The 14,165-nt window shown below is 43.4% G+C and overlaps 1 protein-coding gene and 1 pseudogene across 2 annotated transcripts in view; both read right to left on the reverse strand.

The window, feature by feature from the left end:
* The window catches only part of YTHDF2 (YTH N6-methyladenosine RNA binding protein F2), a 33,017-nt gene extending 25,028 nt beyond the window's left edge, over positions 1-7,989 (reverse strand). The window contains exons 1-4 of one of the 2 annotated variants that reach the window (XM_088022526.1): positions 7,752-7,989; positions 7,224-7,248; positions 6,574-6,644; positions 1,762-3,348 (exon numbers count right to left, since the gene is read on the reverse strand). In XM_088022526.1, the coding sequence (XP_087878652.1) occupies positions 1,762-3,348; positions 6,574-6,644; positions 7,224-7,248; positions 7,752-7,778 (1,710 nt within the window). In that variant the 5' untranslated portion in view covers positions 7,779-7,989. Of the gene's footprint in view, positions 1-1,761; positions 3,349-6,564; positions 6,645-7,223; positions 7,249-7,751 lie in introns of both variants that reach the window. The other variant, XM_028113873.2, reaches the window with a different exon arrangement.
* A 1,824-nt stretch (positions 7,990-9,813) lies between these two features.
* Positions 9,814-13,944, reverse strand: LOC114217064 (small ribosomal subunit protein eS21 pseudogene; annotated as a pseudogene).
* Positions 13,945-14,165: the final 221 nt, after the last annotated feature.

The raw sequence follows: 14,165 nt of genomic DNA on the forward strand, positions 1-14,165 counted from the left end.
AGATGAAAGCAAGCAGATGCATAATATGGGATTGATATTATGCATGTTTCAAGTGGTTAAACTAAGCACCTGGATACCCCTCATACACACTGATAATCTGCTATGAAACTACATGATGCTTAAAAGGTCATGGCATCCCATCCTTGAGTTCCTCTAGATAAAGGAGCCTGTTAAAACATCTTTAGAGCTTTTCAGATGTCTGGTGAAATAATCAGTAAACAATTTTCCTCAAGATTATGGCACACTTTAAGTTAAACCATTAAACTTTGGGGAATGGAAAAGAGGAATTTAAAGGACAAAAAAGAGTTTTTTCTGACTGAACTTTTCAGTAATGTGGCTCTATACTTCTAGCATCACTGACAAACACATCTCCATTTTTTATTCATCCGCACACACTAGAAGTTTTACGTAAAATGGCAACCATCCTGCTTTAATTGGACGACTACGCACCTCTGATTCTGTTATGGAGGTGGAGAATCTAACCAAAGAGCCCTCCTTCTTCTGCTCAAAAAATAAGCTTTTACAGAGGCCTAACAAGTGCCTCAGAGCCCAGACCAAATATATAAAATCTCTATGAATTCATGACAAATATAAGAAAAATATATTTAGGGGCTCCCGGGTGGCTCAGTTGATTAAGCATCTGCCTCCGGCTCATGTCGTGATCCCAAAGTCCTGGGATGGAGCCCTGCATAGGGCTCCCTGCTTAGCAGGAAGGCTGCTTCTCCCTCACCCTCTGCCTGACACTGCGCCTGCGCGCGCTCTGTCAAATAAATTAAAAAAAGAAAAGAAAAATACATTTACATAAGCTTAATAGGCTTTATTTTACATTTGAAACTAACCACTTAGGATTCTATCATTAATATATAATCTTTAAAAAAAGTCTCCTTGCCCATAATCATCTTTTCACCTACTTCCTACATTTAAATATATCTAAGTCCTAGATAACACATGCTCTGCACCAACCAGTATTTCACCATTCTCTATGGTCTTAAAGTTTACATTCACTCAATACACACAGACCAAGCATTATCAACACTTTCCAATAAATTCCAACTCTTTAGTTTGGACCTACTCTCCATCCCTCTGCCCAAGATTGTTACTTGTTACAGAAGGGAAACAAGAGGTTACTCTCCAGGAATACAACAGAATTTTAAAAGCAAGAGATCAGCTTTTTCTGATTATCTGTTTTCCAAGTTTTATATAATACACACTACCTTTTCAAATGGGAAAAGGGTTTAGGAAAAATTAAGCAGAACACTAAGAAAGACAGGAACAAGGAAAAAGTTCTGAAAAATACCCTAATACTGCCCGTAGTCAGAGGCAAGGAGAAAGCGATGTCAGGGCTTGGTGACACACCAACTCCTGACTTAACCACCTTATCCGAGTTAGGCCAAAAGTTAATTATAACAGAACCTTTACCTTTTCTCTGCCATATTACAGCCTCAATCCTTTCCTACTTGAATTTCCGTGGTTCTATCACCTCAATTATTCCTTTTGCATTTCTTCTGGCCTTGTTCTTCACCTCTTTTGCATCATTTAAATTTAGTTTCTCTACAGTTTGTGCTTTCCATTATTTTAAGCTCACATTTCTACACACTAAGTCAAACAGTAACACCAATTATACTTCCATAAAGGCTTGAACTGTTAAGTGATACGTTTGTTATTTACAGAGCTTTTATTAACCATTCAGAAGAATACCTCTCCTGTTCTCTCTAGTTCCTTCTCCTTCCCTGAAAGTCTTAAGAATGGTAAACTAGTTACCTTTTTAACACTTTCTTCCTCCTCCTGGCGTTTCTCATAGTGTGAGAAGTCATCAAAAATCGAAGTGGTGTGCTTGTAGCTGGCTATGATTTTCAACACCTGCTTAGCCTTTTCCAGAGGCACTTCCTGAGTGTCCCTGGAGTTGGTCACTGGTTTATTCTCGTTGTTCTCTAGGCGAATGTGTCGCAGCTGGCTATTGGGAACGTCCTTCACAAAAATCCACCTGACATCAAAACGACCCTTCCATTTGTCCTGGGACCACACACCTGCACATGTGTTGTAGTCCACAGCAGATTTCATTTCTGCAACGCCACAGAAGTGTCCACTGCCGTTGACACTGAAAAGTAAGTAAACGGGGCCTTTCCCGTTCATGGAGCGATAAGCAGCATCCAGTCTCTTGTTACCGTGCTCTGTGCTGCACCAGATATTATACTTAATGGAGCGGTGGATATCGTCCTCAGAGTAGCTCTTAATGATGAAAACCCGGCCATGTTTCAGATTCCAGTCAAAATCCTTGGGGTTATAGTTATTAATGGACCGCAGCTTCTCCAACACTGGGTGAGGTTCTGAAGGAGTAGATCCAGATCCAGTCTGAGACTGTCCTACTCCATTACCATCCACCCCATTATGACCGAACCCACTGCCACGGTTCCGAGGTGCTACCCAGCGGGTTGGCTGAGTTGCCTGTTGCTGGACTGAGAGCTGGGCAGGCTGTGGTGGAGGTGGGGGCAATGGCTGTGTCTGTTGCCCCACTGATGCCTGAGCCACTGGTGGGCTATTGTTAGCCTGCTGACCTACAGGCTGGGGAGACCCCTGGGTTGGCTGCTGACCTATATTCTGAACCAAAGCCTGTGAGGGGGCTTTTGCCACAGGACCCTTATTATCCCAAGTTCCAATATCCATGTTATGCTTTATTGGGGGTGGTGGAAGACTTGACCCTGCAATGCCATTCTTGGTCTTCAATTTAGGTTGCTGTTTTGCAGGCTTGCTAGCAATATCAGCCCAAGATGCTGGTTTTGGAGGAGCAATGGTAGCTGGAGGCAAACTATTGGAAGCCACGATGTTACCAGTAATGGACCCACTACCAACTGCAGAACCTACAACTTTTGGAACATTGCTTGCAACTTCTGTGCTACCCAACTTCAGTGCTGCCATCCCTTGGTCTATAGTATTCATGCCAGGAGCCTTATTGAGGGTCTCACTGGCAAAAGCTGACTGTCCATCAATCATGGCTCCACCTAAGGAGCTAGGTGCATAAGCATAATTGCTACTATATCCAGAGCTCTGAGTAGACTGTCCCTGAGAACTGTTATTTCCCCAAGCTGAGAAGTCAATCCCACTGGGAAAGAAATTAAAACCATGCTGACCAAGAAATGGAGTGCTACCTAGGGCTCCTGGTTGTCCAAACATTGCATCTGGTAGGAAGTGAGGCTCTCCGTTGCTCAGCTGTCCATAAGAAGTTAGATAGGGCATGGCTGTATCACCCCCAGTAGACCAAGCGGCTTCACCCAAAGAATAGGAGAAGCCAATGGAGGGACTGTAGTAACTGGGTAAATAGGAATCTGACATGGCAGTATATGCATTATTCTGTGGAAAGGAAAAAAAAAAGGCAAATCAAAACAAAACACAAAAATTAATAAAACAACAATCATGACATTTCCTCTCCCAACCATTCATCTGATTCAAATTCAATTAAAAAAGCAAGTGACCATTTCAGGTAGTCTCTTCCCATAAACTTGCTGGAATTCTTATACTGTAAGAGATTTTGGTTTCACAATTGGAAAGTTTAAACATTTCAAGTTAAACTGACATACAGTTTAGGCCTTAACTTAAGCACTATACAGTTGAGGACATACTTATAGGCCTTAACTTGAGCACTATAATTCAAAAAAAGGAAAACCCAACATCTCACCAACAGAAGTGTTGAGATGCTTTTATTAAAACCAGTTCTCTCTGGATTTAAGGAGTGCAAATTTTGGCAGATCAGAGGAGTGTTCCTAAGAGTTTCCTATCAAAACCATACTACTCTAACAGATAAAACAACACAAAAAAAACTGGAAATTTCAAGTTCTATCCCAAAAATCTGTGCAGCCTTCCTCAACCATAAACCAAGGTTCATTACACCTAGTTTACATTGTTAGCCTCTTGGCAAACCATTTGGGAACATCAATAGATGCCACTATTTAATTATAACCTGGAAAGGAAATGCACAAGAGCTTCCAGAGTTTAAAACTAGAAAAATGTTGCTACCTGTTCTACTTCACCTAAAATGGCTGTAAGTTCAAATGCACACCTGACTTTTCCATTAAAAGTAGGAGAATTCCAAAAACATTGTAAAGTCTGTATCTTTAAGAATTAGTCTAAGGAATAACCAAAAACATAAACTTATACTCTACTAGTCAACACATTAGAAGACAGACTGCATTGCAAAAACCTCAATCATTCCTGACCTAAGTTTGTGAACAGTATTTTAACTTTTTTATAAATGCTATAACTCACAGAATAGTCCCTTAAGTGAGAAGCTGGAGATAGAATAAAAAGATTGGTCTCACAGGTATGGATACAGCTCAACTCAAAATAGATTACTCTAACTTCAAAATAGCTCTGGTACAAGAGCACACTTATCTTGATGAGCACTAATATATGAAATTGTTGGATCACTTTATTGCACTCCTGAAACTAATATAACACTATATTAACTACACTAGAATTAAAATAGCAGCTCTGGTACATAAGAATCCATTAACTAGTGAATAAAGAATTTTTTTCTTAAGAAACTTGGATGACCATAAGTATGTCAGGCCTTAAGTCTGTATTACCAAAGCCAACAGTACTTCTCCCTAGCCAAACACAGCTCTTGAAAATTAAATGTTTCAACTAATGTGGTTTGATAAAATGGTGCTTTTCTCTGCCAAATTTTCCTTACCAAAACAAAAACAAAAAAAACCTAAATCTTTTCACACATACCCTCAAGTGTAAGAGAAGACTATTTCCTGAAGATAGTGTTAAAATTTTAATAGACTCAAATCCATTATGAATAAGCAATTCAGTCTATAATCAATGGATTAAGCCTGAAGGATTATTCCAATATAAGGTGATGAATAATGGTTAAAAAGTAGATGAATTACTCTTGATAAACTACAAAGGACAAAGATTCTCAAGTTATCCGTCTATTCAACCACAATTTCTACTCCCACCCCCCAGCCCCGAATTTTTTAAAGACATTTAAGCTTTAGCTTACTTGAGAAGTAAAAACATGCATTTAATATCACAGGTTATACCATTATATAGCTGAATGCCTACACCTGAACTGGCAGGTTCCCACATGCCCCTGAACTCAAAAATCTGAATTACACAATGTTTCACAAGAACTACCTAGAATTATGTTTCCAAATGCTCCCACTCTCCCTGTTATAATGATTATGTAAGCAAACTACTTCAATAGCAGGAACCTATAAATAGTTCATTCCTCTACTTCCTTCCTACTTTTCCTGATTAACTGGTTGACTTCTCTGAAAACTTTTCCCAATCACTTGCTTAAGTGGTTTCTATACTCTCAGTGGAGAAAATTTTACATGAGGGATCTAAAAGTTTTATGCAAGAATTAGGTCCAAATATGGGCATGCACCAGTATGTCAAGTTTTCAAAACTATTATATCTATCGTATGGCATCCACTCAGAATTTATATAAATGTCTCATAAGCTTTTTCATTTTTCAGGGTATCTTAGGTGAGTTACTGTAAGTTTTCCTTTTGGTTTATTAATCTGTGGGTTTATATTTACTAGCTACAACCTTGTGAGTTTTATCTTTGGAACCCACAATATTAATAGAAAAGAACTGACAAATCAAAGTAGTTTCTACATGCACAGATCAAGTTAATATATGAACCCATATAGACCTAAAAAAATTAGAAGAAAAGGTTACATGGCAAAAACCTCAATCATTCTTGATCTTCATTTGTGCTAAACAGTATTTTATCTTCCTTTAACTCCATTTTATAAATCCTGTAGCTCTTATAAGAAACCGGAGATGTACAAAGTTGGTCTCTAAAGATATAGATACATCTTGGGGCACCTGGGTGGCTCAGTCGTTACGCGTCTGCCTTCGGCTCAGGTCATGATCCCAGGGTCCTGGGATCGAGCCCCGCATCAGGCTCCCTGCTCGGCGGGAAGCCTGCTTCTCCCTCTCCCACTCCCCCTGCTTGTGTTCCCTCTCTCTCTGTGTCTATGTCAAATAAATAAAATCTTTAAAAAGTAAATAAAGATACAGATACATCTCAACTTGAAAAAGGTAAAAAGTAAATAAAGACACAGATACATCTCAACTTGAAAAAGGAATACCTAGGTCCAAAAGTTAGGATAACCTAACAACCCACTAACTAGTGACCAGATGAAAAGGAAGATTCCAGTTTCTGCAGCACTGAATAAAGTTCAGGTGATTTTTTATTAGTTTTTTTCCCCATCACATATACATCCAGTTTTCCTAAAAGAAAAAGGTCTGGGGGGTAAAAAGGATACTTAAACTGGAAAGTATTCTTCAGTTTTGCACTGTTACATTCTTGGTAAGGAAAATTACTAACAGGTGCTGTTAGTATACTCTAAGATGCTATCACTTCTAATCTCAGAATATGTTTGCTGTCAACAAAGATGGAAATCTAAACAGTCTATAGCATTTCAGTAACTCCGTTTACAACACATGGACTGGTATTAAGTCACCCCCTGAAAATGAGATTCATTGATAAGACAGAGAAAAAATACGGTATATTACTCTTTGATCAGGCATGTAAATGGTTAACTACTCACGGGCCTTGCCTGTGGACTCAAGTAAGGTTCAAAATCATCATCATTTAATCCATCCTTCTGATGTACAGATCCATTTTGTACTGAAGGGAAAAAAATTCAAATAAATTAGGGGTGTCTCAATCGTACAATCTACCTCCCAAATTAAGCAAATATATTCTAACCAAGAAAAACCTTACTAAGCAGAGCAAATAAGTTTGAATTTCAGAAAAACGGATAAAGAGGAGAGTGAACGCTAAGCAATATTCGTCAATGAAAATGTCTCCCTCCAGCCCGAGCAAGTTGATCTAAAAAGGTCATTTTATTGGCTCCTCTAGATTTCCATTCCCTCCCGCTTCCCCTCCCCCATCACATGTGAGTACTTCCAGAGTGTGATCCACGAGGATGAAAAACAAAGGCCTTCTAAGACCTACAGGAAACTAAGGACCTGGGACCTTTCAAAACCGAATCCACCCCCACCCTTAATGAATTACTCCTTGTTCACTGAAAAGCTGTTCGCCAGCTGCAAGAACACACCAAAAGGGTCAAATACTTAAGTGTGAGGCACCTGCGAACTAAGCGGCTTCGGAAAGGTCCTCTCCCCGGGGCGCTTCCCGGAGACCCCGCCCCCACTACTCGGCGTCCCCCTCCCGGCCCAGGGCCACCGGCGGAGCTGGGCTCACCTTTGTTTCCTTGACCTTTTGGTCTCTGCAGGCGAAGAAAACGTCGCCGAGCAGCAAGCCGTCCGAGGAAGAAATGGAAAAGGAAAGACAAATTAAAGCCGGGCCCGGGAAGGGAATAAAGGAGCAGGCCTGAGGGGAAGCGTCAGGAACGATGGTGAGGGGGAGGCTGAAAATGGGAGGCGGGGAAAAGCGCAGGCCGGCGGGGCGGCCCGCGGAGAAAAAGCGGGGGACACGCCAGAAACAACGCGAGGGGACCAGGGCTTCAAGGAAGGGGAAGGAAACAAGGAAGAAAACGAGGCCCGCTGAGAAGAGGCAACGCGGCGCGGTCGGTGGGGCTCCGAGGCCCGGGGAGAAGCGGGGAGAGCGGGCTGAGGGCGAGGCGCTGGGCGCGGCCAGCCTGAGAGGCCCGAAACCCGACCCGCAAGAGGCGCCGCCTCGGCTCGGCCCGACCGGGGGCGGCGGGCCCGGGCCTAGTCGGGCTCCCTCTCGCCTCACACAATGGCCGAGGCATGCGGGCCGGGCCTGTACCTGCTCCAAGAGGCTGCTAGCCGACATGGCTCTCGGATCCTCGCAGGTGGCGACAGCGGTGGACTCTCGTCAGGGCGGCGGCGACGGCGGATGAGCCCTGGCGGCGGGAGCAGGCGGCGCGGTGGCGGCTTTTGTCCCTGACACTCGGGGGCCTCGGCGGACGCAGCAGAGACACAGCGCGCGGCTCGGGCTCCGGCTCCGACTCGGCGACGCTCTAGCCCGAGAGCTCAACGCCCGTCTCTATGCCTTTACGCGCGCTCCCGCCCCTCGCAGCCGAAATAAGGGCGCCGAGCGGCGGAGGCGGACGGCGCGCGCGGCGCGACGCTGACTCTCACATTCACTCACCCACGCGGAAGGGGCCCGGCGCGAAGCACTCCGGGAAGGAAGAGACGAGGCCGCAGTGCCCTCTGGTGGTCTGGAGGAGCGGAAGCGGCGAGTGCGGCCTCCCCGCCCCCACCGCCTCCGGATTGGGGCCTATAGGAAGATGGGGGCGGCCAGGGTCGCGCCACGAGGTTTTGAATAACACACCTGGAGAGAGTAGCTTTAGCTTGAGAAAACCCACAAAAGCCGGTTTTTCAATTAGGAACCGACCCCCGGAGCGCGAGAGACCTCAAAATAAACCTGCTTCCCAGCTGCAAATGGCACCCCACCCCCATGGGGAGGGGACCCTGAGAGGGGTCACAGCCCCCAGGGAAACTTCATGGGGGCCCTGCCCCGAGAAATTCACACCACCGCCACTGCCAGCAGGAACCTGGTTATCCTCCTCTGTTGGACTGCAAAAGAGTGCCCAGAGAACAAAAACATCCGCAAGAAAATCTGGTACCCTGCAAAAGAGATTTGAGTAACACACCTGGGCAGGGAGGACAATCTACAGCTCCTTTTTTAGGGAAGTCTTGGCCACCGCGATAATATGTTAAACTGTGGCCTTTATTTCGAAGAAAAACACACCTCATACATCTACACAAAATGTTCTGTGTACTTTCAACAAGTCTCAAGAATCTATAAATCTATGGACTTCAAGAGAGAATGTCCTTATCTGGGGAAGGAGAGAAATTAACTCTATTTGAATACCTGCTGTGGGTTAGGTTTTGTTGATAGGTGCTTTCAAACATTTCAAAGGTAGCAGCATCTCCCAAATAATCTTCAGTCTCTCTGACAACTGGGGAAACAGAGAGGTCAAGCAATGTGCCCAAGGTCGCAAAGCTATTAAATAATCATGTGTACCTGACACTAAGAGAAACATAATAGTGTCCCTCCACCCTCCACAAGAAATCCTGTATTCAGGAATCAAAATCCGGAGGAGATCCATAATATGGGCAAAAGCATTTTTCATCAGCAGCAAACTCGAACTCATGCAGGGATATTTGATCCTAGGACAGCCCACCTCCTAATAGCTTTTATTATTGCAAATAGTAGTAAACAGATAAATAATGCACTACTAAGGGTCAACCTGATACCATCCACTCTCTGGAAACAGGAGGCTTTGGTGGACTCTAGTAAAATAAATGATAACACAGCATCTTGGATTTTGCATTATGATTTTGCTCAAAATGCTCAAAGCATTTTTTCTGCCCATAATCATATTTATAGTTGGAAAGAATAAGGTCAGGCACCAATATGTGATGGACTTCTGGTAGAGACAGTAAAATGTCAAGTATCAGAGCATAGATCCCAGAAAGGGAATAAAAGAAACCTAGTAATCCTTTTTCTTTTTAAAGATAGTCAGTTAACCCCATAGCCCAGATTTTTGTATAAACTGTAAGCAGTTGCTTACACCTACCCTCGAAAGCAGTACGATACAATGAAAAGAGGATTGACCAAGAATCATGTCCTGGGAAGGGGAGGGACTAAATACTGGCCTCACCACCAGATTTGTAACATTAGGTAAATTACTAGACCCTTCAGAGTCTCCCTCATTTGATAAAGGTAAAATAATATCTACCTAACAGTTTTATTGTGAAGAAAAAGTTTTAAAAAACAACACCACAGGAACAAGTCTGGTACACTGCAGATTCCTTTCCTATAATCCATTAAGGGATAATAGTGAAAATTCCCTCCTTCCAATGACATTTCTAATGCCTGAAATTTTTCTTACAGTAGTTCCCCTTTATCTGAGGTTTCACTTTCTGTGGTTTCAGTTACCCATGGTCAACTGTGGTCCAGGTCAGATGATTCTTCTGACGTGTGGTCAGAAGATCAACAGTAGCCTAATGCTAGGTTACAATGCCTACATCGTTCACCTCACATCATCTCATCACGTAGGCATTTTGTCATCTCACATCATCACAAGAAGGGTGAGTATATTACAATATTTTGGGGGGTTACTATTTATTTGTGACAAATATCCCACATCCATAATCCTCTCCTGTCAGAAGTTCTTTGAAATGATGCCATCAGCCTCGGCCAGTCAGAGGATGGAGTCATCTGACTCACCTAACCTGTGAATGGCCTCCCAGGTAGCAAAGGTTTTTTATTTATTTATATATTTTTTAAAGATTTATTTATTTGAGAGAGTGAGAATGAGAGAAAGAGACAGAGTACATGAGAGGGGGGAGGGTTAGAGGGAGAAGCAGGCTCCTCTCTGAGCAGGGAGCCCGATGCGGGACTCGATCCTGGGACTCCAGGATCATGACCTGACCCGAAGGCAGTCACTCTACCAACTGAGCCACCCAGGCTCTGAGCATAGGTTTTTTTTAAACTGGCCATGTGAGGCACGCCTGGGTGGCTCAGTCCGTTAAGTGTCTGCCTTCGGCACAGGTCGTGATCTCAGGGTCCTGGGATCAAGCCCCGCATCAGGCTCCCTGCTCAGTGGAGAGCCTGCTTCTCCCTCTCCCTCTGCTCCTCCTCACTGCTCGTGTTCTCTCTCTCTCTCAAGTAAATAAAATAAAATAAAATCTTTAAAAAATATAAAATAACTGGCCGTTTGAAGCTGCCTGTCACCTTGTTAACCTCGGCCATGTTCATCTGGATGAACGTGTGGTCCTCAACACTGATGACGCAGTAGCTTGCAGAGCATTTCTGCAACAGGTACAGGTCCACAAACTTGCTGGCATCCTACTGCGTGTCCAAGGTGTGCCTACTGCCACCACCACGACCACGAGTGCAGAAAGCTACAATAAGATATTTTTGAGAGACCACCTTCACATAACTTTTATTACAGTATATTATTATACTTGTTTTATTATCATTGTTAATCTCTTGTACCTAATTTATGAATTAAACTTTATCATTAAGTAAATAAATAAACTTTATCATAGGTATGTATAAATAGAAAAAAAAAACAGTATATATAGGGTTCAGTACTAGCTGCAGTTTCAGGCATCCACTGGGAGATCTTGGAACATATGCCCCGTGGACAAAAGAAGACTACTGTAGTTCCTTTGCGGTTATTTTCTGTCCTCCAGGAGTTCCCAGGAGTTAAAATGCAAATATCCTTGAAGCAATGGTAATCTCTAAACCTGTATTACTTCTCCCGATTGGCTGTAACAGGCCCCTGAAGAGAACACACAAGACCGATCATTTAATCACTGAGAAAAGCGTGAGGAAGTCTGGAGTGTGGGGTGTCATCTTACCGGGATAGACCCCTCATGGTTTCAGAAAAGAAAACTGTTCTGGAAATGGGCTTGGATTCTAGCCTCAGCTTTGCCACTGGGTGGATAAAGCCCTCAATACCTCTTTTAACAAGTATTTACTGAGAGCCAGGCAATGTGCTGGAGAGAAAGTCTTTCTTTTTTTAAAGATTTTTTTTTATTGTTATTTATTTGACAGAGAGAGACACAGCGAGAGAGGGAACACAAGCAGGGGGAGTGGGAGAGGGAGAAGCAGGCTTCTTGCTGAGCAGGGAGCCCACTGTGGGGCTGGATCCCAGGACCCCGGGATCATGACCCAAGCCAAAGTCAGACACTTAACAACTGAGCCACCCTTGCGCACCTGGAGAGACAGTCTTAAGAGTTCACTTACCCCCAAAATTTATAGACCAGGCAAAACGACAGTAAACAAAGAGTTATTCAATTACAGTTGTGCAAAGTGCAATGAGAAAGCACCAATGGAGCTAGCCTAGGTGGGGGGGGGGGGCGGCAAGGAAGTTTTAGCCAAGCTAAAACTTGAAGGATGACCAGAAATTAACCAGACAAGGAGGGAAGGGAAGTGTGGGAACCCTGTGTGCCAAGGCCCTATGTGGGAAGGAGCTTGGCACTGATGAGCAGAAAGAAGGCCAGCATGACTGGCGCATAATGAGAGAGAGGGTGGCAGCAGATGAGACTAGAGAAAGAAGAAAAACAGGGACTTTAGTCATTAGCTGCAAATGATGATCAGCTAGGAGAGAGTTAATAGGAGTATAGCAGTCTCAGGTTTATGTTTTAAGAAGTTCCTTCTGGTTACACTGTGGGAAATAGATCTAGGGAGAAGAGAGTAGATTAGGAGTTAGAAGAGGATTGTAGGAAGTCCAGGCAAAAGGTAATGGTCTAACATAGTGGCAGTGAATACAGTTAGAAATGGACAAAATGGACATTTTTAGGAGCTAAAATGAGAGGTCTTGGTGATGGATTAGACTGGGAGAAGGGCACTAAAGGAGAAAGAGTTATCAAGGATGATACCTGATTTGATTTGAGCAATTGGGTGGATGAGGTGGCATTTTTTAATTTTTTTTATTTTTTATTTTTTTTTAAGATTTTATTTATTCATTTGAGAGAGAGAGAATGAGAGATAGAGAGCAGGGGGGGGAAGAGGGTCAGGAGAAGCAGACTCCCTGCCGAGCAGGGAGCCCGATGTGGGTACTCGATCCTGGGACTCCAGGATCATGACCTGAGCCGAAGGCAGTCGCTTAACCGACTGAGCCACCCAAGCGCCCGAGGTGGCATTTTTTTAATGTGGGGAGATTTATGGGAGTGGAGAAAGATCATAAATTGATCTTTGGACATGCTGGGTTTCAGGAGAGCATAAAGTATCTCATAGAAATGTTCTGTAGGGGCGCCTGGGTGGCTCAGTCATCAAGCGTCAGCCTTCGGCTTAGGTCATGGTCCCAGGGTCCTGGGATCGAGCCCCGCATCGGGCTCCCTGCTCAGCGGGAAGCCTTCTTCTCCCTCTCCTGCTCCCCCTGCTTGTGTTCCCTCTCTCGCTGTGTCTCTCTCTGTCAAATAAATAAATAAAATCTAAAAAAAAAAAAAGAAATGTTCTGTAAACAAAGGGAAGGGGACACAGAGAGCAAAACATAGCTGGGAATACAGCTATTGGAATCTGTGGTGTAGAGATGTTAGTGGAAGTGAAAGGAATCCATGCAATTTCCTCAGAAGAGAGGGAGAAGAACAAAAGGTCCCACAGCAAACCAGAGAGATAGAAGAGGAGACAGGGAAAGTAAATCATTCCCTCACTCAGAACCTATTTCCAAGGCTATAAAATAAGGATGTTGGATCAAAATAAATTCTAAGGTCCCTTCTGGTCCTGTTGTTTTAGAGTTCTGGAAGGTAGAAACAAAGTAGTCCTTCCAGATACATGAAATGAGGAGTAGGCATAAGAGAGAAAAAGAAGCAGCCAAGAGGACAGATTTTACATACTCTTCAGAATTGTGCTGTAGGCTGGGGCTGGGTCCTTGAGCTCTGGTTCTCAAACCTTTCCAGCCTTCAGGAATAATAGACCTCACAGCCCAAGTCACCCCCTTAGTAAGGCAGGAAGAGAGAAGTGTTTACATCCTTCACACAACTGACAGGGTAAAACCCTATTTTTAAAGATTTCTACTGGTTCTCTGTAGTCTACACAACATACAAAGTTTGCCACTCCCTGGCCCTATGTATTTCTCACCATGTACTTATGCCCCAGCCACACTGAACTTTTTCCCAAATACATGTTTTTTCTGGAACCCAGGACTCTGCACACGCAGTTCTTTCTGCCTCAGATGCCCTTGTCATCTTGCCTACCAGCTCCTATCTCTCTTTGAGACCCTCATCAAATGATGCCTTATTTCTTCCCCCAAGCAGAAAGGTGCTCTATTCTTTGTTCACCCATAATATTAGTCATATTTCCTTATTGTAACATTTTAGTGTCTTAAAACTGTTTACATCAATATTTATTTTTCTTTTGGAAGTTTTGGATTCAGTTGAGAATCTAATGGGAGTAATGAATTTTGTCCTTAGAAAAAGGTACATGCACCCCAATTTTTGCCAACAATCTCATTGAGCAGCCCCTTCCCCAAGCCCATCTATCCCATGGACCCCAGGTTAAGAGAACCAAGCCTTGGGCTTATATATTGTTTCTCCAGTAAATCTGAGACTGCTTATAGGACAAGGAACATTTTTATTATCGATCTTTATATTCCAAAGCTAAGTAAATACTTGTTGAATTAATTGGTTATCTCGTTCATTTTCGAAATTCTCCCTAGTACTGTCAATCCCCATTTTATTAATGAAAATCTGGTAAGGC

Source organism: Eumetopias jubatus, unplaced genomic scaffold, assembly GCF_037043125.1.
Source record: "Eumetopias jubatus isolate StellerSeaLion01/CBP00866 unplaced genomic scaffold, mEumJub1_p1.0 scaffold_4, whole genome shotgun sequence".
Classification (NCBI taxonomy): Eukaryota; Metazoa; Chordata; class Mammalia; order Carnivora; family Otariidae; genus Eumetopias; species Eumetopias jubatus.